This window comes from Gopherus evgoodei, chromosome 9, assembly GCF_007399415.2.
Source record: "Gopherus evgoodei ecotype Sinaloan lineage chromosome 9, rGopEvg1_v1.p, whole genome shotgun sequence".
In the NCBI taxonomy this organism is placed as follows: domain Eukaryota; kingdom Metazoa; phylum Chordata; order Testudines; family Testudinidae; genus Gopherus; species Gopherus evgoodei.
The window spans coordinates 14819079-14844868 of NC_044330.1; the positions used below are offsets into that span (position 1 = coordinate 14819079).

Here is a 25790-nt window from a genome sequence, read left to right on the forward strand (position 1 = left end):
TCTTCTTTAATTAAAATTACATGGAATTAGAAGGCACCAACTGTGAACAGTAATGAAATCTTGGTAGCACTCTTCTGTTTATGTGGAAAATAATATTGGGGTATTTAGAGAAGAATGGTTGGATTTTATTGGAAACAAATGATGAACTATACATTCATGTGCAAAGCAAAGTTCAAGGTATAAAGAAAGGATTCTCTGATAAATTCAGCTTACATTATGCCTATCTGTGATTTCCCTGTAAATATTATGCTTGAAAAGGTTAAGCACAGGCAAGAACTGCAAATTATTCTCCATTTATCTATATGCCACATCAGATAAGACTAGATGCAATATAAATTTTCTACATGCTGCATTGTCAAAGATCTCAACCTTGACTTAAGGGTAACCACTTCTAGAAACTAAAGGTGGTGATTCTGTGTCTCTCACTCTTGGAAAGGGAAGTTTAACAGTGAACAAGACTGAGCCACACTTTTATCAAGCTCACCTGAGAGCAAACTCAAGATCCTCAGACGAAATATATACTAAGGCTTTAATCCTATATCAGGAGACAAATAAGTTAATGGGACTCTGCACATGTGCGCTAGCAGATTCTAATGCAGGATCAGGTCCTTACCATGAAATGTAATTTAAAACAGACTAGAGACTGTTCAATTTTGAGATCCAATTTTGCATTTCATGTGAAGTCAGTGGGAATTTTGCCTGAACAGGATTGGGGTACTTTATCCACATCTGGGTGTAGTTGATAGGTGTAAACATTAGGGATAGAGAGGAGTTGTTTAAATGGGACAAGAGAATATTATTAACTAGAAGTGAATAATTTAACTGGTATGAAATTCAGAAAGCAGAAACATAGGAAGAATCACTACCTAACGAGTTCCATTGACCTTGAAATACGTGGCCAAGGAACTGGTGTAAGATCCATTGTTCGACACCTTTAAAAATTAGAGTGGACAAAGAGTAAAAATATTGTGTAAGAATAAGTCTGTATTGGTATGAAGAAGGATTGGGGGGGGGATTTTCAAAAGTTTCAGATTGGAGTTAGGTGCCCAACTCCCACTGAAATCAAACAGGACTTGGACACTTAACTCCCTTAGCTACTTTTGAAAATCCCATCTACATGACCTGACAGGTGTTTTCCATCTCTAACCCCTAAGCCGATATCAGCCCATTGTGCCAGAATATTGCAGTGTGGTCAGTAAACCGCATGACATTAGAATATCTTCAATTTAAAACATTGCAATGTCTAGACAAGGTCCAAATTCTACACTCAGGTATACCTTTGGAGCTTCCATGAAATCAGAATTTAATTCGGAGTGAATCAGGGAATCAGCATACTCTGTTGAAGTCACCAGCGGTGGACTTGGCCACTAAGGACCTTCTCTGTAACCCTTTCTCATGCCGAGTAGTAGTTACTCATGTGTAGTCTCAGTCTGAATAAGACCTGCAGAATCAGGCAAGGCTGTGGGGGGGCAAGTGGGGCAATTTGCCCCGGGCCCCACAGTGGCCCCCATGAGAATATAATATTCTATAGTATTGCAACTTTTTTTCATGGAAGGGGCCCCCAAAATTGCTTTGCCCCAGGCCCCCTAAATCCTCTGGGTGGCCCTAGAATCAGGTCACAAGTTTAGTATTTTTACCAAGAGTTTGGAGTTACTGACAAGAAGTGTGAAAATTTTCAAAAGAAATGTATATGGGACATCTCTATTCAAAATCCTCCCTGACTCCAAACATCTCTTTCCCTTCATTTATTCATACCTGTGTTTTGCCTTGATACCGTGATTTATTTGGTCTTAAATTGCCAACTGATAATGTCTAAGTAGATGTGTAGTGGGTACATCTGATATTTATCTTATTTATATGGCCTATGTAAATACATGCTTTTATTATGGTTTCCATCATTCTCCACCCTCCATTCCTTCTTAATGTTTGTTACAACCACTTGTTATCTCTGCTGTTAATTAGATTAAATCATTCAGGGAAGAGGCCGTCTTATTCTGTGTTTCTAGAGTGCACAATGGAGCATCAATCCTGAGTGGGGTTTTGAGGTCCTACAGTAATGCATAAAGAATAAATAACTAATTTCAGAAATAAATTTCATAAAAAGTTTCATTTGTTTCAGGGTCCTTTTAAAAGTCTCACTTTGACATTAGAGATATGTGACATTATTATTTACCATCTCAGGTCCATTTGGGTTGTGAACATGTTATTGTTGAAAACTGTTAAGAAGATTTTACAAGCAAACTAGCTGCTCAGGAATCCATGTACTTCTTACTTAGCAAGATTCTACATATGTACTGTTTTAGCGATTCCAAAATAATTTTCTAACAAATTTTGCATAACGGCACCAGTCAATGCAACTATTTTCACAGTTTAAAACCTCCTTTGAAGTCATTTTACTTTGAGTTCAAATCTATGAGACACTAAATACATCTATAGTTATTTTAATAGTGTAAGCCAGTGTCACTGAAAATCTTATTATGCAAACTTCCATTAAAAATAATCACATCTTTTAGATGTGTTGTCAAATTGAAGGCCTGACAGCTTGTGACCATTAAAGAATCTATTGCACTTTTCTTAAGAGTGCAAGTGTTTAATCCTAACCTTCTGACAAAATTCCAACTCTCTAATTACATTCAGCCTACGTAAATACCTCCTCAAATTTCAGTTGAATGTATTCTTCTTCTTCAGCTACTATCTTAAGCTTTTGGGTCACTTTGCTGTATACTCTTGTTAAGCCGCTGGCTACATTTCACCTGAGAGGCGGCTGTATTTAAATGGTAGATGAAATGATCCCTATATAGCAATTGCTGAATTTGCAAAGTGCTTTGAGATCCTTTTTGTATGAAAGGCACTGTATAAATGTAAGAGATGCAAACTACTATGAAATGCAAGAGTTGTAATTCTGATAGGCCTTTCATATGTAAACAGCAATATAAGGTTCTAAGTAGAGAAGGACTCTGCAACCAAGTGAGTAGTAACTTATAAACTACTGAAAGATGAAAGTTAGTACTGCAAAAACTGACAGACCTTTCACCATACTACCAATGGCTGGTAGGGACAGAATAATAATGGAACCCAATAGAGCCGCTTACATTAAGAGACTGTCAGAATTTTTACTACCTATATTTTGAAGTGTTAGCAACACCACTGTAAAAATTCAATGTAGATTGAACAGAAGCTCTCAGTCAGAGGGGTAAAATATTCAAAGAAAAATTTAACATGCAAATACATTTTTTACTCTGCAATTTTGATGCTCATGGAATGAGAAACTAATATGCCAAGGTGACAGTGTGAGCAGGCACTGTGCTGTCTATGTATATCAGTCAAAGACTCTCCATCCTCAATTGCAACATTTATGCTTTTCCAGCCGGGCTGGGACTGTAATTATGCTGAAGCACGTGGTTGTTTTGTGATATAGACAAACGTGCACTACTCTATACTGTTATCTAAAGTTAAATGGTCTGAGTCATAGCTACCCAAGAGACGGCCTTTCTTCTTGTGCCACCATGGCAACAGAGATCTGCTGAAAGGGTTGAGTTAGTTGTTCCCTAGCTTACTTTTAAAACATTGAGGCTGGTAGAGGGCTCTTCACCAGAAATACCCAGTCCCTGGAATTCACTTCCCTTCTTGGTACAATAGAGCTTCAGTCTGTTGACTTTCAGAACAGGTTGCAATGTCCAGCTCTTCTCCCAGACTTTGGAGAAAGTGGTGGCGAAGTGCTAGCCTTGGAGTCCTGGATTCCATTCCCTGCTCTCCCATAAACTTCCTGTGTCACCTCGGGCAAATCACTTAGCTTCTCCGTGCCTCAGTTTCCCATCTGTAAAATGGGTGAGCCACTTTCCTACCAGGGAGGTTATGAGGATAAACACATTAAAGATTTTGAGCTACTCTGATACGGTGATGATGAAGTGAGACAGAAAGATAGATGAGCTACAGAGTGTATAGGATTTCTGATGGACGAGGGGAGTCCATTGGTGACTGAGTTTTCATATGTTTGTAGAGCAGCTAGTACTCTGGGCCACAATTACAGCTGAGGATTTTACTAAGAATTATTTTAATATATATGTACTAAAAGTGCCTAATGGAGAGGTACTTTTTAATATAAATCCAGATTAACCTAAATTAATTTATGAACTGAACAAAAAATAGTAGATGACTAGGATGAAAATATTCAAATCCTTTACATTTTTAGCCCAAACCAGGTTTCCAGATCTGGGAAGCTAGTTTATTCACTGCCTGAGCGACTCTTACTTTAATGTTGTATCTACACTAGATATTTCTTACCCATTTGTCAACAAAGGTGCGGATTCACTAATGCTACATAAATCACAGGTGTTTTTACCACAGCTCAGTGCTTTTACCACAAGTGCAGCTACCTTGTTGTTCAAAAACAGGCCAGAAAACATCCAAGTGTAAACAACGCAAAACTTTTAGTACAGCTCTTGTGAGACAGATGCTGGCCTGTTAAGACATATAATGGTTATACAGTTGCAAGAATGCAAACAAAATGGGAAAGCAAAGAAGTTTACATAACTTCTGACTTTGCACACATTTTACACTCATAAGACTTGAAAACACTTTCATTTTTTAAACTGCAAATTTGCAGCTCATTAGCTTGTAATGTGCACTAGTGCCTTTGGGTCTTCTGAAACCAAAAATGAAAAACGATCTCATTAAGGCTGGCCTAATGGTTGTAGCACATACAGAAGACCCAAGTTTGATTACTGATCCCAGTCTCCTTTGTCCCTGGGCTGGCAATGATTGGGAATGCTGATGCTGTAGTAGTAACGCGTAGTACATGGGACTGAAGATTATTTAATACTGTTTTATGTTGAAATCTGCTGCTAATTAAAGTGACAGACTGACTCCATAGGGAGTACTGTGTGGTCCCTTAAGCCAGGTGGCTATGATCCAGGCTCTTGGTAAGAGCTCATTGAGCCTCTAAAGAAACATAGGAAGGTCCTGTGCTCTTTGCAACACATTATACTTAAATTACGTGAGAGAGACCGTACAATTATGCAGCACAGCCCTCTTTGCCATGGCCAGCCCAATCTGAATAGGGTATTTTTGTGTAACTTATTTATTTTTATATTTGTTTTTGCTACCCCTAAATGTTCAGTCCTCTGAAGATGTTTGCACTGACCACAAGTAACTGTATTGCAGAATTTGTCAGGGGAAATCTGGGGGTAAGGTTGGCACATGGTTTGAAATATTGATATCTTGGGTGGCTTTTTTGGAGGGCAGGGGGAAGAGGAGGCAGTTCTTTTGTTTTATTTGCTTACCTACCCTGCCCCAAGTAAATTTAATTTGAGGTTGGGGGGAGGGGAGAGGTGGTGTTTCAATCCTGCCTGTGCAACCTAGACCATAGGGCCCTGGAACTCGAAAGTCCAGGCTGAGGAGATGAGGTCACAGCAGTCCAAGTTCTCTGCTACCTTATAGTTATCTGGCTGTGGAAGCCCAGTACCAAAGTATGCAGGAAATGCACCAATTCAGCACTTCTCTTGAGTATTCTCCATAGTGACTGTGGCTCGCCAATGGAATATATAGTTGACCTGTCCCTTTTGAAATCTTTGAGGAAGGTGGAGGAGTAAACAGTGTCTACCCTTGACTCAGGATGAATCCCCCAGATCCATCTGCTCCCACTAGCACAGAACAGAGGAGTACAGTTTTCATCCCTGATGCCAGAGGGACTGAAATCCCAGTCCCATAAACTAAAATAATTAGTTATAGTTGTAATTAATTATCCCTTTTCAGTTCAACTTTACACCCTTACAACCTTTGGCTCCTCTCCTCAGAGTGCCAATACTGGTGGTTGTATGGACAACAACATGTTCACCAAAAATGGATGAGACCATGAAATTCATTTAACATAAGCTGCTGAACTTCCATTCAATAGTCACTGCTTTGTCACTACCACTTTGAGCTGAATTTAACCTCTTGTCTGAATATTCTATTTTTAAATGTATCTCACTAGAGATTTAATTGTAAATTCTAAAATTCAAGCAACTGTAGGAAAAGGATACGCCACTCACATATTGGACCATCTTGGGGTCAAAAAACTCTCAGTCCTGAACGGAAGTTTGGCAACAGAACACGCCAATGGCACACAGACCTGAATGGGGATGGGCAACAACTTTAAATGTATAGAAGGGTGTTGGGATAGGAGCTGCCAGTCGAATACCAGTGGCAACATTTTGCATTACAGGTAAATGTGCCAGTGGTCAGAACTCCTGGGATTTAGTTGCTATCTTTGCCCCTGCTAATATTTTTAATATCAAACTGTATTGTTACAGGATTAACACAAGTGAATAAAATCAGATCAGGTGAATCTAAGCAAGTCAGGTGATACAATACTTATTTTTCTCATCTCTAAACAGAAGCTATTTGAAGAAAAATATGAGCATCCACTAATAGACTGTCCTCCTTTTTCTTTAGTGTTATTGAAAATGAAAGTGGCAGAGCTCTGTAACTACAGAGAAGAGAGGGATGAGGTAACAACATTGGCAGTTTCTAAACAGCACCTCAATTTTCTCTTTGAAAATAAATAAAATAGGTGAGATCTAGAACTATAAAACTTAACAGAAATGGGCTACACTACTTGAGAGAAATAGTCCTAGTTCCCAGTGCTTGCATGTTGTTAGTTTCTAATATGAAAAAAAAAGTCTTAGACTTGTATGATTAATGTTGATAATTCATAAATAAAAGTAATGTGTTCAACATTTTCATACTACCTATTTGTAATAGTGTTTGTTATTGTGTTCAATAACATCAGCCCAGACAACTGTAGATCTTTGTAACAGTAAAAACATAATGGACCGCATCAAATTGGTGAAGATGTGCTCAACTCCACTGAATTCAATGGAATGAGGCCAGCATATAGCAGCTGAAAATCTGGCTACAATTTAAGTGCCAGGCCTCTTGTCTGAGTGAGATTAGGTATCTGAGTTTACATTTCTTGACATTATAATGCAGAAGGGAAGGGTTTTTTGTGCTTTTGTACTGAAAATTCAGTTGCTTGAGAGACACTTTGTAAGAGCTTTCTAACATTTTCTCTTTATAAACACAATATTTTCTATGTTTATCAAACTGAGATCAGTTGGTGAAAGAAATATCTTTGTGTTTGGTGAAATATATAAATACAGAGGGTTAGAAAACATGCAAAAAGGTGTACAGAGAGACTTAAAAAAAAGTGTTAGTTCAAATAGTATGGACAAAATTCAGTCAAAAGGTGGGATGAAACATATCAAAAGTCCATTTCAAGAAAACAAAAACCCTCGTCTTTAAATATTGTTACTCGTTTGCATAAAAATGTAAAACTTAACAACATTCTTTTAAAAGAATTAAATATATATATATATAAACAAGCAAGAAGACAAAACACATCAAAAATGGGAATTAAAAAAAATCTTCAAAAGACAAGAAGTTAAAAAAAGAGGAGAGAAAAAGATTTTTAGGGATCCTTGTCATGCAAATCAGTTTTGCGGCAAAAAAAAAATACCTTCATCTTCAGCACCGTCATTATCACCTAAATCATCTGTCTGTTTCTTTGTAAGGGGACCTAGGATTGAGAATGGAGAAAATGGAGGGAAAAAAAAAGACAATTCAAGAATATACAAGACAGGAAAAAAATAGTCAATATTAAATTCCCAAGGATGTTTCAAGAAAAACATTTGGGGGGGAAGTTCAACACACATATTTTTGTTCTGTTTTTTAAACTTTATAGCAAAATCTCTCCTCTAGGGTATGGCTATTAGAAACATCTAGCACGAGAGGCAAGTAGTGCCTGATACTTTACATTGAAAAAAAAAAAAAAGAAGAATAGGAAATGTTTACTAAAAGCATACCCATCACAAACAAATAAGCAGAAGCTATATTTATCGCCTTCATTTTTAAATTCGGACACGTGGTGACCATAACAACCTAAAACCAAATTAGCTCTCATATTTGATGAAATAATGTTGATAAATACGATGACAATTGGTGAAGAGAAAATTTTTTGTGAAAAGTAAAATCAACGGTCTGAGTCCAACCATTTTAGCTCCGGCTTAAAAACAAGCATGGGTTTGGCTTTTTTTTTTTGGACTCATTTATTATATTCCAATTTAAATACAGCTGTGGATAGAAAATTCCCTGTAACTTTTCTTTGACCACCTGCTGATATATGTATTAAAATATATGGAAGTCCCAAAGTGGGCTTTAGAAACAACGGGTGAAATCTTGGCCCTACTTAAGTCAATGGGAGCTACGTTTTCCATTGACTTCAGTGGGACTAGGATGTCACAATCTATACAAAAGTAACATTTAAAACACAGGCTATTCAAGTCTCAGCATAAGCAGGGCAACTAACATCTTACAATCAAAACTAAGAATAATGGAATTAAGGTTTAATAATTCCCTTCTATATTCCATGCCAACACAAGTACCATTAACATGTAGGAGATTCATTTTTTTTTGCAACAGAAAAAAAATTGCCCTTATCTCTTAGCAAGTAATAAAAAATACAGCAGAAGAAAAGTCAAAGGCTGTAATGAAAATATTTCCATATATCATGTATTCCACATAGTTATGCACAAACACAAGACAGTTGGAATTCAGTATTATCTTTCCCTTTTTCAGAGCTATCCAATTTCCATGACATTCTGTAATTTGCATGCAAAAAAAAGCAATCAGTACAGACACAGGACTCAAGTTAAAAAAATGCAGCCATGCACCTAGTAGAAAACAAGAACTTTCTCATGCATAAAACAGACAAAACCAAGAAGAAAGATGAAAGGTGTGTGTCAATATCTATAGTACATGTAGGCAAGAGGCACACATTAACTTTAAGCACACTGAACAATGAAGTAGTGTTAAAACATTTGTATTTTAAAAAGCTCCCATCTACTTCTGTTATGTTACTGGATATTAGTAATTCAACATTAAGCCTGCAATCTGTGCAAAGAATGCTATAACTCTGATCAGTGCACTTAAAAACAAAAAATCTGAAAATGTTGTTTGTATTGCACCATGTGCATGTGTTTGACAAACATAAATAATCCATGATGTACCATGAAATTTTAGTTGTGAATTTAGAAACCAGACCATATACACCTCTATCCTGATATAACGCTGTCCTCGAGAGCCAAAAAATCTTACTGCGTTATAGGTGAAACCGCATTATATCAAACTTGCTTTGATCCACGAAAGTGCACAGCCACGCCCCCCTGCCCTGCATTATATCAGAATTCATGTTATATCGGGTCACGTTATATCAGGGTAGAAGTGTAGTTGAAAACCACAGTTGAATACCTTAATTACTGCATCGGTCAGGAAAAAAAGTTTCAAGCTCATTCTAAATACAGAACACTGGAATTATACATCAAAAATTCAACAAGAGAATTTTACAATTACACCTGCAAGCAATCATTCTGTTTAATTCAGAACCTTGGTGAATGCTAATGGAAATCCTCAATATAATCGCTACAAATTATGATATCTACATAATATGACCCTATCTAAATGCAGGTAGCACCCTACAGATTTGCGGCTATCACACCATAGCTACTATACTCCCAAAAAAGGACAAAACCACTAAGTATAGCAAGGAAACTAGAAAATCATTCACTTAAAGATATGTTTTCAGTACAGCATACACGGAAGGATCAACTATTAACAGTTCTAAGAGATATGCATATAGTAACCAGTAATAGCATGTTACAGTTAAAAATATGTATTCTTTTTAAGGGTTTCTGGACAACTATTATGTTAAAAGGAGTGACCCACAGGCAAACCTAGAGACTTCTGAAAAGACAAATGTTTCATGTATTTCTGTAAATAAAAATTGTGTAGAGGGAAAGTTCTCTTTCTCAAACTGAAAACATTTAATTGCAGATAGAAAGATAGTAGTCCCTTATTGTAAGGGATGTCCGTCATATGGTACATTGTGTTTCATATCTGCCTAAAATCAATATAATCCCATATTTTAACAGCAGTCATACAAAGAATCAAACACTGTTATGTAAAGGCATGATCTTGTGCTGCAAAATGATGCACAGTACAAGTGAAACATGCCCCTTACAAATAAGCTTAGCCTCTATTTTTCATCAGATTGCCTTTTGTTTCTTTTTGAAACGTAGGTAGTCACTTTGCTGGTCAGCTTGCTACATGGCCATATTCAATACACACAATTCCCAGTAACAGTGGGAAACACACTGTTAATGGAATCAAATGATCTTGAACACACTTCAGGCTAGCATAGTTTAACATGGTTTGTCTTCTCAGTGTAGTCCAGAATCCCAGATTTACATTTAGGTTCTATCAAGTGTAAAATAAGAGGCTCAACTAATCTCCTCTCCTGGTGGGGGAATTCATTTCAGATGAAGGCAGGTAGTAATAGCATTGCCCTCCCTCCCCGGGATAGTCTTCCAAGATAAATAGTAGGTGTGATTTCTAGCATGACCTGGCCCATTCCTGCAAACCTTATTGGCTGCAGCATCCACTTTGGCAATGGCCACCTCAGAGCAACAAATGCCTACCTCTTTCAATATGCTTTCTGCCACGGGAGATCTACTCCTGTAGCCAATGATGTGGTTGAAACCTAGATCATGGTATCACAGTGTAGATAGGCCTCTGTGACAATCAGTACTTACCTACGTCTCACATGTATTAATGTTTATAAATGCTCGTAGTCCTTGGATGAAAGGTTTGTTTAAGTACTATTGCTCATGTGGCTGTCTGAACCATTACATTCCAAAAGAAAGACACTGTAACCTGGAGATCTTAAAGAAACGGTGGTAATTTTTTTGTTTGGCTATCTATGTTAGGTACTTATATGGCCCCCATAACTATAGTGCCTGAGGCTAGACAATAGAAAAGCCTTCTGAAACCACCAAAGCAGTGGTAGAGGTTTTAGATTTGGCTTTTCTTTGCTTCAGCAGTGCTTCTCATTCCAATATAGTAAATAATGCCGACTGTTTCCTTATTCTCAGGAATAATAAGACTCCACTGATTGATGCTGTTCCTGTGTCTGCCTACTAGTTAAGTTAATAAGATAAGGGCTCAAACCTGCAACCCTTACACAGGAAAAACTCCCACTGAAGTCAACTCAGGCAGTAAGAAAATAAATCCTTATGGAAAAATCTTACAGAATGTAATAGACAAGAATATCCCTTCAATAAAAAAATTAAACAAGCTCTGGAAATGTATAGCAGGGACAGTTAGGTTCAAATAAATATTTATAGAAAGTTTATGTTTATGCATTATACTTTGCCTACAATAATTTCTATGGCCATTTATTCACTATTTAGATTCTATAGGGTTTTTCCATTGGGGAAACAATTGGTTTTGATTTTATATTTTGTGCAGGTGCTAAAAGCTAAACAGATTTCACTAAATGGTAGCGAGACAGGGAAGACAGAACAGCATAAAATAAAGCTTCTTAACTTTCCAGAATTACTTCTTATGGCTATCACATTTCTATATCTAAGTGGCTTTATATCTACTTTTTCATTCCGTTGTTCCACTTTTGCCTCTTAGGATCCTTGATAAACACTCACAAGTTCCCCTTATTTTTTCCACTCATTCCACCCAACACTTGTGAATCTATTACGAAAAAAAATCCTTTTATTATGTTTATAAACTAGCCTTCAACTAGAAAGAGCAGCTCACTGGTCTGAACCAAGTTGTAACCATCATTTCTGCTTCTTTTTAATGCAATAAATATCAACTATTGGCACACTGAGCAGGTATCTTAAATTATGAAAAAAGAGAGACTGAAACCTCTAAAATGCCGATGCAGGGGTGATTTATTTTATCACGGAACTCTATAGGGTTTGAGTCTCCTATTGTAGCATACACAACTCATTAATATTAATGGAAAAGTAGACCCTATGTCAACTGAAAAGGGAGAGAAAGTGATTATTGCATTTTATGTCTCATCAAGACAATGAACAGTCTTATTGCAAAAACATAAGGAACGCTATGTGTTAGGAGAATTCCTAATGGCCTCTGAACTCATTTAATTCTAGAATAGTGGTTCTTACATTACTGAAAACATAATTCAGATTCTTCACTCTGACTACTCCAACGGATGCTAAAGGAGGATACAATGCATTTTTAACATCTCTATAACTGACCACTCTATGCTTACAGTGGAGTGTCCTTTTTAAATGGAATTAAAATATCAGCACTTCTGTGTGGTTAACTGAAGAATAATTATGTCCTTCAATAATTAAAAATCCAACCATATTAACACTATCTTTTACCATTCCCTTTGATGCAGGACTAATGTACTCTCAAATACATTAAAGATGATTCTAAATTCTCTTTATGGTCTTGTTTCAGGAGAAATTATCCATGGCCTTTTGTGTCATGCATGCATCTGAAAGGCATGAAAGCTGTGGATGTTATTAGCTTTTGACATGGCAACCCTAATCATCAAAAACTCGTAATACATATAGTCACCACTTCGTTAAAAAAACAGAAGCACCAAATCCTCACCTGAATTCAATGGAGCTACATTGATTTATACAAGCTGTGGATCTAGACAAAATGTTCTATTGTCACAATAATAAGGAGCGGAAAGAGGGGCCTTTTACCTTGGACTTAAGTGTCCAGGGATCAGGTAATCACTACTGATGATTCTTTGAGTGCCTGAATTTCGATGAATGTCATTCCTGGCTTAGATGGTCTGTCCCATAACTGGAAATGGGTGAAAGTGGTTTTAACAATGGAACAATACGGCTACTGCCAAGATTCATTAAATGGGTTGCTACATTTTGGAATTCTGGTTCAACATTAATTGCTCCATACCTGTTATAATATTATTATAGATTTACCTTTAATTTAGGTGAGCGTCTACCCTTCTACCACTATCCCTTCATCATTAGTATAGAAGTTTTGATTGGACATTTAAATGATGAAATAAAATTTTATTTGTTCATTTTAGACATTTGGGGCTATAAAATAATATCTGAGGTTTTGTTAGCTCAGATGTCATTTTCAAACATTAGGTGACATGGATTCCAACTAGAGTAAATTCAGATTATTTTTTCAAAATAACATTGGTAATTTTCACATGTATAATGATTTTTTTAAATTTAATTTTGGGATAGTCTCAATCCCTAAGACCTTTATGCTCCATTATACTCATTGCTTGCAATTTAAAAATAAGACATGTGACATATTGTTTCAGGTGTATATGTTTACATATTGATACAAGTCTTTATGACAGTTGCCTGTATAAATGTTGCCTGTATGACAAATTGGAAAGATCCACTATGATGGTCATTTATTGAATGGTGATATAAAATGATTTTATTCATTAAAAAAAACATGAAAAGAAGCTAGGGGGAGAAACAGAACCAGAATTTCTTTGGGAGGAGATTTTCAGAAGCACAAATGACCCTAACTTGGAGCTAGGCTCCTAACTGCTGCCCACACTGTAACTGAGGAGTCTGATTGCAGCATGCATAGGCATACCCAAGCTAGCGTGGGTGCTAACAGCTGTGAAGCTGTGGCAGCATGGGCTTCAGTGTGGGCTTTACAAACCACCCAGGACCTCTGCTACTGCACTTGTACGGCTTGGTTTTGCCAGCTGGTGACCTCTTTCTTCATTCTGTCTTGTACAATTATTGTTTATTGTAATTACTTTAAGAAAAAATAACATTGTATGGCACTTGTTACTGCCTTCAAAATCCAGCGTGACTCTCCCTACTTGTCAACTCTTGTCTCATTCTAGATCCCCCGCCTCATATTCACGCCTACTCCAATAGTGCGAGCTTCAAATGCCCATTCATCCATTCATCAGCTTCTCATACAATCATTTCTGTGCTGTCTTCCATGCTGCCTCTTGAAAAAGATCAAGAAGCTTCCTGAACTTATCCATAAAGTTCCCACCCTCTACACACACAAATAACTGCTGAAGACTCACCTATGAGAAACTTACTGACCTTGGTGCACTTGAGGAGTAAATAGATTATATTTTACATGTCCTATTTATTCATATTTGCTAACTTAACTGTATAATTGTTGCTCCTCCCATATGTTTTCTTTTCTCTTTAGACTACAAGCACTTTTCTGTACGTACCACAGAAATAAAATAAATAATAAAACATAAATTGACAAAACTGTTGAGAGCCCCACTTCCTGCCTTCCTCAAGCCCTTCATCTCCCTTCTCATCGATACAACCTGACTCCTGCTTAAAAGCCCATTTCCAAATGTACTGTCCAGAAGAGGGCTTGAGATATAAAGGAAGCATGATATGGAACTGGTTCCATTTTTGACCACCACAATTGCTATTGGTCCATATGATTGTGTGCACTTCAACTGTTCATAAAAAAAATAAAACAGAAAAGATTATTGCCTCATTAGTCTCTATAGAGGCTAAGTTTCTTTGTCTTTGTTTCCACAGAACCTAACCCTCTGCTAATGACCCTTACCCTAGCTGAAAATACGTTCTGTAAGGCTTTTGTGATGACTTTGTGACCAAAAACTGTAGTTACACCTGCCAGTGAACTACAGGTACAAAAAAAATAGGCATAAAATTGATTTACTAATTGCACCCACAACAAGGAAGCCACTTTCTGTGAAAGCTTCCCTGTTTAAGTGCATACTCTTCAATCTCCAAACAAGCTATCATGGCACTGCTTACTTTTCCCCCGCTATATTTCTTCACCTCAACATGCTGCTGATTAGTTAGGATAGGATACTTAATCCTGCAACCTTGACTTTCATGAATAGTCACACTTGAGTCAACGGGTTAGATCCTGATCTCTGTTTTACAGTGTAAGTAAATTCTAGATATATATGAGCGTAACTGACATCAGAAATGGGTACAATGGTGCTACTCATCTGAATACATTTTGCAAGATGCAATTTTATTTTATTTTGCTTAGGACACTGCTGTAAATATTTTGTATGGAGGCAACTATAAATCCGTATATGATTGTAATGAAAGTATATATCAGGCATTGTGGCCATCCAAGGCTTTCTTTTACATAGCAGGCAGCCATTTAAAAAAAAATTTCCAAAAAATCACTTTTATTCTAGCAAATAATTAAGCTTATGCAGAATAGCTTAGCAAGCAGTTCCCTCATTAGTGAGACATACAGAAGAGCATTCTATTTAGGGGTGGCAAATATTCTATTCCCAGCACAGTGCAGCAGCCAAATGTGTCACCTGGGGTGCTGTGGCTGGAACACACTGATGTTCTCTCACGACAGCCAACAAGTACTAGTACTTTTAGAACACAATGTTTAAATTAATGGGCAATGCACTGCATTTAAATAGAGGCCCAAACACTTGGGCATGCGAGTCCCACGGATTTTGCTGGGACTATTTATGCCATTAAAGTTCCTCGTGTCTAAGCACCTGTAGGATCAGTCTCTATCATCAGAAACACCTAATTAAAATTCCATGGATTGTGATAGCATTTACAAAATGTGTCAAAAGATCCAATTAAATCTTATTTTTGTAGTCATGATCACTGCTTTCTGGTAACAAGTTAGATAACTATCTATCTTTTTTATATTCCAGGTACTAATGTTCATAAAATGGACCGGAGGGGTGAAAAAAAAATCTGATAGTCTGGCAATCAATCTTTCTGGCTCATTTGAGTACTGGACATCACACACACTATTGTAACTTCTTAGCCACATTGGCTTCCATCACATATACCAGATGCCAATGCAAAAGGAAAAAATAGCAAGGTAATAAAAACCATTAGGGCTAGACTCTATGAGCTTGGTTCACTCCCGTGGAATAGGGGGATGGAATAGGCACTTGGGATAAGGTAGCAGTGTAAATAGTGCTGCCCCTCCCATATGGATTCCATTGGGAGGAAGCGGGGGCAGCTTTAAATTACGTTGGGGCTACACAGGAAACTATGGAGAAAAAAAAGGCAATTTTAAAAAATGATGGCTGGATAAGGCTGAAACACAAAACCTCAATGCCAGAAAATCTAAGGTTGAGGATGGAATGCCAGCCTCCAAACTAGAACTTTTATTTCATAGATTTCCCATCAGATGACCATTATTTTTACACATTCTATAAAGTAAATCTCAGGGATACAATAAGATATAGTCGTTGTTTTGACAAGAGTTGGTTTTACAGCATTTACCAATCACAATCCCACTCCATTTCGTTATCTCTTTAATCCATGCAGCTTTTAACATTTAACTTGCATTAATAATTCACTTTGTTTTACAAATATTCATATTCCAGCTATGACACACCACTATAATGAATTCATTCTTCCAGCTCTGCCAGCTGAATTGAAAGTGCATGAAACAATTTTCTGCGTTCATGAGTAATGACTAGGGCCTAGATCCTGCAAAGACTTATACACGTACATAACTTGAAGCATCTTAATAGACTCGATGAAGCCAACAGGCTAAATTTTCAGTTAATATAAAACTGGTGTAGCTCCACTGATTTTGATGGAGCCATACCAATTTGCATTCTGAAGATTTGGATCAACAGGTCAACTCATGTGCTTAAAGTTTAGCATACAGTGTTGGCATGATTGGGCCTTGAACTGAAGGGTCAAATTTATGCTAGACAAAACCCCATGGAGTTACACCAGGGATGAATCTGGTCCATTACTAGACTTTTAGTCTTTGGCAAATAGTATTGATGGTGCCCAACTAGCACATACTATATGTGAAATAACTCTAAATTGTTTACATTACAAATATATTCTTCTTTATTCTATTATAAATCTCAGTTAAGTTGCTCTAGAATTATAAGAAGAATATGAACTCTCTTTATTCTATATGCTTCCAAAAGATCTTATTCAGCTTGTGTGATCGAATCGCAAGTTTGGAGTTCAAAGGTCCACAATTCAAATCCTAGCAGAAGAAATTGGCCACATTGTCATCTATCAATATTAAAATACTTTCACTTTTTTCCATGGTCTTCAACATTCATGCTGCAATGGCTGATTTAAGTGTGTGAAGCTTTCACAACATAAGAATGTACAAAGGGATACTGTTGCTACTGAGGAAGCTACACTTCTAACACCAGGTCATGAAGTCACCACCTACCTAAAGCTATGTTGCCAGATGATACTCACTGCTACCATCTGCCCAGAATACCTAAATAAATGTAATACAGCCAGTTTAAAAACTGACATGCAAGGCCTAATTTTTACTATACTGGGGAGAATCACAAAGTGCAATCAAGCATGGCAGGCCCAGGATTTAGCATGGCAGGCCCAGGATTTAGGAGTTTGTCAAGTCAGTGTCACATTACTAATCACGGACCCAACTATACTTCCTTCAAAAGAATCAACTTTAGTTAAGGCAGTACACAAGTTCTATCGGTCTGGACTATGAAGAGAGATCCATCTGCACAACAATAATCTCTTGGGACCAGATTCTGGTGCCCTTATTCATGTTGGATACTACTATATTCCACAAGTAGCTCCAATAATTATAGCAGTTGTTACAGTGGCTATGGAGTTGACCTGTGGCACAGCTGGGAATAGAACCAGCCCCTAGATACTGGAGTGTGCTGCCAATGAAGTAGTAACTGCACGTTACAGAACAAATCAAATTAATCTATAATATTTTCACAAAGTAACCATGAAGTACAATTAAGCATGAAGCATTATTAGGCATAAATGAAGTTCTGCCCAGATCCACCACTTAGATCACATCCTTCCAGACTTGTGTTGTCCACTATAACCTGTGTATTATTTATAATACATGACCTCTGAGAATTTAAGGGCTGATGTAACCAAATAATTACAGGTAAACCCTCATTATCTAATTAACTATCTCTGCGGGCATCCAAAATCATTGACTAACCAGGCCTTTTGCAGTAGCTGTAAAGGAAGGCTGAAGGTGTTGCTTAGGTGGCTTCTTTGCCTGGCCCACCACAGGAACATACAATACGTGGGTGGGCCAGGAGTTTAAAGGGAACCATCTACTAGCCAGGTTTCCCATTCCCTTGCATCAACCCCAGCTGAACAGTTTTCCTGCAATGACGTGCGTAGCTCAAAGAGCATGGGAGCTGCCTTGCCCTCTGCTACTCCGTCCCATTCCTCTCTCATGCAGGCTCTGTCGCAGAGACAAAAAGTAGGGAACAGCAGCCCTGGACAGCTTTGTTGATATTTTAACTATTGACCTGCAGGTCACATAGCACTGACAGACAGAATCCAAATACATCTTTAAAATTCACCCAGCAGAGCACTTCAAAAGCCAGTGCTGAACTGGGAATATATCGATATTGTTGTAGGGCATGCAGCTTGTTGTTAAGGGGGGAAAGCTCTAACCTTCTCTGCTCTTAGCCAGTGCTCTCAACCTTTCTACATGACTGTATCCCTTTCAGGAGTCTGATTTGTCTTGTGTACCCCAAAGTTTCACCTCATTTAAAAACTACCTGCTTACAAAATCAATCATAAAAACACAAACGTGTCACAGCACACTGAAAAACTGCTTACTTTCTCATTTTTACCATATAATTATAAAATAAATCAATTGGAATATAACTACTGCACATTCATTTCAGTGTATACTATATAAACAAAATTTCATACAGACAATGCTTAATTTGTACTCACTTCACTAGTGCTTTTTAGGTAGTCTTGTAAAACTAGGCAAATATCTAGATGAATTGATGTACCCCCAGAAGACCCCTGCGTTCCCCGCAGTTGACAACCACTGCCCCCTAGTTGACAATCCCATGTACCCTCCAGTTGACAACCACTGCTCTAAGCCTTTCCCAGGACAGCAAATTTGGGAATTATATGGTACAAAGAGACTTGTGTGGAGCCCCTGTGCTAGAGTGAATTACACCTTGAATGATTCTAGTTTGTTTCAGTTAGACACCATATACCATGGCGTGTGAATATATTTATGCACCTGTACACACGTGGACACACAACCTCACCTTACATATTGATTGTTTTCCTAAATTGTGAGCTTTTCAAGGTAGAAGCTGTGTTTACCTGTTCATGTGGACAGCATCTAGCACACTGTGAGTGCTACCAAATAAGAAATGATAAATGCTGAAAATAAAATAAAAGCTCAGACTAACAATCTCTTGTTTGGCGCTGCACCATTCACACAGTTTGTTGCATTATAAAAAAATAACACTTCAACTTAAATGTTTCTCCATAGTTCAAAGGATTTAAGGGCATCCTTACAATACTTTTTAATTGGGACTTTGTCTACTAGCTAAATTAAACAATTATAATTGCCCTCACTACCACACCTTTTGACAGAATCAAAGTGCATAGCTCTCAAGAACAGTGGTGGGAAAGTTCAAAGGGCAACACATTTAAAATATCAGAGGGGTAGCCATGTTAGTCTGGAGCTGTAAAAAGTGACAAAGAGTCCTGTGGCACCTTATAGGCTAACAGATATATTTCAAAGACTATCTAAAGGTATGAGACATGGGGAGTTGCACCAATCTTCTTATATGTATTTACAGACTTTTTAGAAGAGCAAAGTTTTTAGGCAGGAAAATTCAAAACATCTTGGCACGGAGTGACATTGAACAAGAATAGTACAAGCAGTGTTTGAAGATTAGAAGGATCAAATACATGTCATAAAAGAGTCATTTGCATTCTGACATGTTTTCAACATTAGTGTAGCTCTTGTTTTGAAACTACCATTCACTTGTTCTGCATGTTATATTAAGCATTCCCATACCGATACATAAAGTTCTTATACTGAATGAAGCATGAAAAGAAATCAGCACAGCATTTCTAATGCAGTGGAACTAAAAGAACAACACAGAGTCTGAGGCCATGCATTTAGACAGCTGCAGTGGACTCCTACACAGGAACAGAAGGTTCAGAACAGATGTAAATGGAAGCCTTCTTCACCCACTTACTATTTAATAGCTGTCTATTACAATACTGAAGTTAGCGAATAGGAAATGGTCAATAAAAATAGATAGACTCACAAAATGTCATGTCTGGGTATACAGAATAGATTTTGAAAAGTACATCAAGTTTAAGAGCAAAATGTCAACATGGCCCTTGCTTCCACTCTCACAGTACTCATTAAGGTGAGAGTTGACAGGCTGGGGACAACATAACGTCTAATTCTTATCTAGTGACAATGCCAACACTCTGTGGAGAAAGGCAGACACAATGCATGCCAGATACAAATGTAAGGTTTCCCAGCATTTGACAGAAATGTTCTCATTTCAAGATTTTTTCCCCAGAACATCTATTCATTTTTAATATACTGTATGGACATAATTAGCAAAATTACTGCACTGGGATTTTTAAAAACAGGTAATTGATTTTATACTGAGTGTTTTACAGTAAAAAAAAGTATTTTGTTCATAAGGCATGTATGTAGAGCTCTTACATAAATGTTTAAGAACCACCTACACAGATACTGAAAACTTGAAACCTATACAGCAGCTGTGTTTTGATGCGGGAGAAAAATATTTGATCCCAAACTGAATTTCTTAAAACTCTGGGCCTCAAAAGGTAAAAAGTTACCTTTGAAAAATTATTAAATCATTTTGATCATCTGAAAAGGAGAGGGATCTAAGGTAAGGCAATTCTTTCAACAATTTTAATCTGTTTACTGGCTCACTAGAGTCAATACAGGATAAGAGGCTGTGAGCTGTCAAAAGGTCTATTGCTTTCATAGTGCATTGACCTCCCCACCATCCTATTGGTTCTCCTCCTCCCTCTATTTTAATAACATACAAAAATATTTTTACAAGAGTTTTTCCTCTTCTTTGCCTACGTTGTACAATTTTTAAAAGAATGTAAGCATTCAAAACTCTAGACATTGGCATTTCATTATTTTGTGAATATCAGAGCACAAAACTTTTTTAAAATGACAGACTTCCTTTGATATCAGATCTGTCACATTTTTTCCAGTTCAACTCTATGAGGCACACTTTCCTTTCATCCATGCTGAAAGAAGACGGGAACTATCATGAAATCAACAACTGTATTTCATATTTGGATAAAGAACATTGGACTCAATGTTAATGTCTCATTTGGATTTAATTTTAAGGGTGGGAGGGACTGTAGAACCACTGAAATAATCCGGGCACGCTTTCTTGTTAATGTATTTGCTAAATTCTTCTTTTTATTTTGCAGTGAACTCAATGCTAGTGAAATATGCTAAAGAAAACTCTCCTGCATATTGAAGTTTGTTTTTTTTTATCCACAGAATATGTACAGCATGGGCAGCAGAACTGTAAAGTGTTCACTTACATATTAGAAAAGAATAATTCCCTTCATTGCAGGAATTACTGAGTGAAAATCTATGGCTTGTTTTAAGATTGTGGTCAGTCTAGATGATCACAATGGTCCCTTCTGACCTTAAAAACAAATCTATACGTGTCCTTGAAAATCTCTCTCATCCCTGAACAGCAGGAACCACTGAAGAGGTGAGGGCAGAGCAGTCAACCTGCTGATTCAGTCCTCAACCCTAGTGGTGAGATTGCTAACAAAGAAGCGGGGCGTTGGAATGGAGCCCGGAGCTTTTGCGCAGAGCAGCTCTGGAGCAGTGGAGCTGCAGGTTTTTGCCTGGAGCTGGAGTGGAGCCGGAGCACAGCTTCAAAGCCCTGAAAAGAAGCCAGTTAAGATAATGATTGTCAGTCAACTACTAACTGAACCAAAAACTACTCATTTCACACAGGCCACTAACAGCCTGTTTGAATCTCCTGAGCTGTGCTGGATTTGAACTAATGACCTTGACAAAACAGGGTCTATAGCCCACCATTAATCCCTATACCATCCAGTCACCCTGGAGATGGTTTCAATATACTAGATAAATATCCTATTCACTTCTAGATCAAAATTCTGCCTTGGCATAAGCACTGATATCAATGGGAATTGCAGCACTGCATTTTGTTCCCAACCTCCTGATCTGAACAACACACTTGTGATCTCATGCAGTCCTAGTAATGCGCATTCTATCCTCTTAATATGGCAAACAGAGCTTATAAAACCTCTGGGAACTATAGTGTTTTACAGTGTGAAAAAAAAAAATAACCAAGCATCACTATGTAAATTGACTCCTGAACAAAACAGGACACTGTAAAAGACAAAAAATGCTTATAATCAGGCACGCAACGATGCACCAGAAATTTCCTTTGTGCTACATTTTGATCTGACAAGACTTCCTCCCAGCTGCAGTTGCATTAAATATTGGCATTTACAGACTATCGGTACTCTGCAAATTAAGCATATTCTAATCATATACAACTATCTACAAAGAGACCAGGAAAAAAATCTTTTACTTGAGACAATAGTCTGTAAAGGATATTTTTTCAACTTCTCTGTTGGAACTTTGTTTTGATGCTGGTCCTACTGGGACAAAACAGGTCTTTTTCTAACACATAACGGCAATTTAAGTAAACACTGAGATGTCTTGTTTACGAATTGGCCAAAGGTTTCTTCCATGTGACCTCCTGATAAGGAAAACAATATTAACACAGCATGAGGTAAAAGAATTACATTTTTGTAATAACAATACACATAACATTATTAAGCAGATCATTAATAATCATCTGTCTTGGCAAACGGTCCCTGGGGTAACACTGGAATATCTTCTGTTTAGTACATAAACCTACAGGCATGCCTCTAAAAGAAATTCAGCATGTATTCCCTATTTCCCTGCTCCAGAACCCACTGAAGTCAATGGGAGTCTGACCTTGACTTTAACGGGCTTTGGATCAGACCCTAAAATCTTAAAAGGTATAATTAATAACCCAATTCTAGCTTCCTGGGCAGAGCAAACTCCTTTGGCAAACACAGTAATTATGGATATTTGCACATGTAACTGGCCTTCATGGCTCAGGCATCTTTTATAGATTACCGACAGTAAACAATATTTTAAATCTTAAAATACCAAATCATGGTTTAAAGTAGGGAAAGCGAGAGTTATTCACACTACCTAGTCCCTGTGTGTATGCAAAGGATTGGGGAGGTCAATCTGGATCCTTCTTGCTCACAAACCCATAGGCTGAGTACGATTTCAATACTTGCTTTCCCTTAAATAAAAAAAGTGAGCAAGGCTAATGCTCTAATCGTACTAGTCATCCCGAAGTAGATAGGAAAGACTGAGTAGGAGGAGAGGCCATGGTCCTTTCATTTCTCTGAAGTCCAATGCCTTTTGGATCTCATACTTTGTCTGAATCTACATGGCCTACTTTAAGTACTTTCTAGTTGTTATGGAACAAAGATTTTGGAAAGGAATTTTGACTTGGCAAGAGAGGAAATGAAACATTTTGGGCAGAAGATATTTACTAAGCTTCAAGATCTGGCTAAAACTGACTTGGGTCCAGTTATTAATAAAATAAATAAATGTGATGGATGGGATCAGCTACATCGCTCAGTTGGGGCAAAATCAATATAATCAAACAGAATACTTTCCCAAGACGATTTTAGGCTGTCAGGGTTGTGCCAGCAGGGATTTCACTTTACTACTTTAAGAAGATTAATGCAATTCTTCAGGAGTACTTGTGAAGTAATAATAAAAAAAAATCAAGAGCAGAACTATAGGACCTCTCGCATGGTTTATTAACCCTTCCAAGTCCACTGACGTGAACAAAGTTACTTCTGATTTCCATCAGCATGAGAGAAGAATTAAGCACATTGTAATAAAGTAGTAATTGGAGATATACCAATCTCCTAGAACTGGAAGGGACCGAGTCCAGCCCCCTGCCTTCTCTAGCAGGACCGATTTTTGCCCCATATTCCTAAGTGGCCCCCTCAAGGATTGAACTTACAACCCTGGGTTTAGCAGGCCAATGCTCAAACCACTGAGCTATCCTCCCCTGGGCTAGGGAGGATGGGTTTAAATTTCCCAGAATGAAAAATTAGTTTAATTTGTGTCTGCATTTAAACTCAATCCTGGTTGACCCATAAATCAGTTACATTTAGAAAGAGAACAACACTGGCAACTTATCCAGAGCAGGAACAGTTTAAAAGCAAACATTTAATTTAAAATGGAATGAAATGCCATTACAACCTCTTAGCTTCCTTACTTGTTGTCTAAGAACTGTATGCATGATTCTCCTCTCACTTACAATAATGTACATCACGAGTAACTGCACTGAAATCATTGGAGTGAGATGATATAAAACTGGTGTGAGAGAAGAATCCTTTAATGTCTTTATAAGGAAAAATGAAGTGACATTAACCAGAATAAGGTGATTGAAAGAATGAACACAGTGGAGTAACAAATGGTGATTTTAATTTTTTTTTTTTTTAAATCGCAATCTGTAAAAACTCAACATGCTTAAAAATAAACTAAAAGGTGTGTGGCGCCAGTTTGGAAGGTGATTATGGCACCTTCTTATTCAACAGATATTCTTTGTCAGTGCATTAAATACCATACCTGCTCCTGTACTAACTAGATTAAAATGAATTTTTTTTACTCATTAGCCCTGCAGAGCCAGCACAGTGATGAGGTGGATTCTATTCTTGCTCTTGCAGGATGATTAACTAAATTCTAAACATAGAATCTCTATTTTTATGTAGAATCTTATTTTTCCCCAGGTGGAAACCCCCCCCCATTGACTTCAGTTGGTGCTGGCCCTTAGTTATTTAGCTGAAGCTATAAAGGCTTAATGTTATTAAATCTAAAAATTTTAAAGTTAATCCCCAGTGATGATCAGGATGATAATCTTCATGTTAGTTCTGTGATGCAAATGAAGGAGGAAGGTTTCAGAAATATGTGAATAAATAAATTGGCTAAACTAAGAGTCATAAATTAGAAGAATTCACCCTTCTTTTAGAAGCTAAGATTTGCTATGCATATGTTCGACATGTTCAACATCGAAAAACTGGCTGGGGAGAAAAAATGATCATTTGGAAGCAAAAAGATGAAGAGGTCCCTTATTGATGATGACTATCACTGTGGAGTTAGGGCTCAGCGAATTAACTCAATGAGACAAATATTTCAAAAGATTTTGTTGCTGTTCTTTGTTTTTGTTTACTGTTGAAATTTAGTTTTGTGTAAGACATGATGGCATCAGGATCACTTTGCTGAGAGAGAACAACTACATCTAATTCGTCCACTGGTTATAACATGTTGATAGATTAGAATTATTTCTTGGGAAGTTATTGTAGAAAGGGAATTGTTATTTTAGATTTCAAATTGTTTTAGAAACAATCAGACTTCCACCCACACAAGGGGCAGATGGACTGCTTCATTGTTAGAAGACATTTAACGCTCTATGTTCCAGTGCATTTCATCAGAGCCAGTTACAGTAGTACCCTAGATTGATGCTTTGATTATATTAGCAGAAAAATGGAGCAAGCAGAATTTTCATAATGAGAATAATCTACACAAGTCTTTGAAATACAGAAAAATGGAGGTTAGCCATGATTTGGATAAGCATCCAAAAGTTTGCATGCTAATCTGGAGTCCATCCTGTGTTTATGATTCCCTCTCTATAATCCTATAGGAGTCCTCTGGATTGCCTTTCCTTCCTAAAAAAAATTTCCAATAGGTCCCCAGGGTCTTTCTTCTCTAGTCATAGTATACCACATAGTGCAATAGCAACTTTTCAGCCCCACAAACATCAGATACAGAACTAGGGCCTATTTGATAACCTCTGACACTCCAATAGAATAGACACTCATATCTCACAAGACGGCTTTAACGGCCAGCAGTTCTCACAGCCCTTCTGCAGGGCCCCAACCGCTACTGAATTGCACTGCTTTTGCCCAGAGTTCATTGAGCATCATTGATGGCCAAGGCCAATCAGAGAGATTATGGAGGCACCTGGTTCTCACAGAAGGATTTTCAAAGTTAGGGGTAAGGAGCTGTGACTGGAACGAGATGGGTTCATGGGTAGGGGAGAAGGACTATTGAAA

The 25790-nt window shown here is 37.5% G+C and overlaps 1 protein-coding gene across 7 annotated transcripts in view; it reads right to left on the reverse strand.

Moving 5' to 3' along the window:
- NLGN1 (neuroligin 1) overlaps positions 1-25790 on the reverse strand; it is a 601032-nt gene that overhangs the window by 311525 nt on the left and 263717 nt on the right. For all 7 annotated transcript variants that reach the window (XM_030575893.1, XM_030575892.1, XM_030575894.1 and 4 more), the window contains one exon: positions 7499-7558. In XM_030575893.1, coding sequence (XP_030431753.1) covers positions 7499-7558 — 60 coding nt within the window. The remainder of the gene's footprint in view (positions 1-7498; positions 7559-25790) is intronic.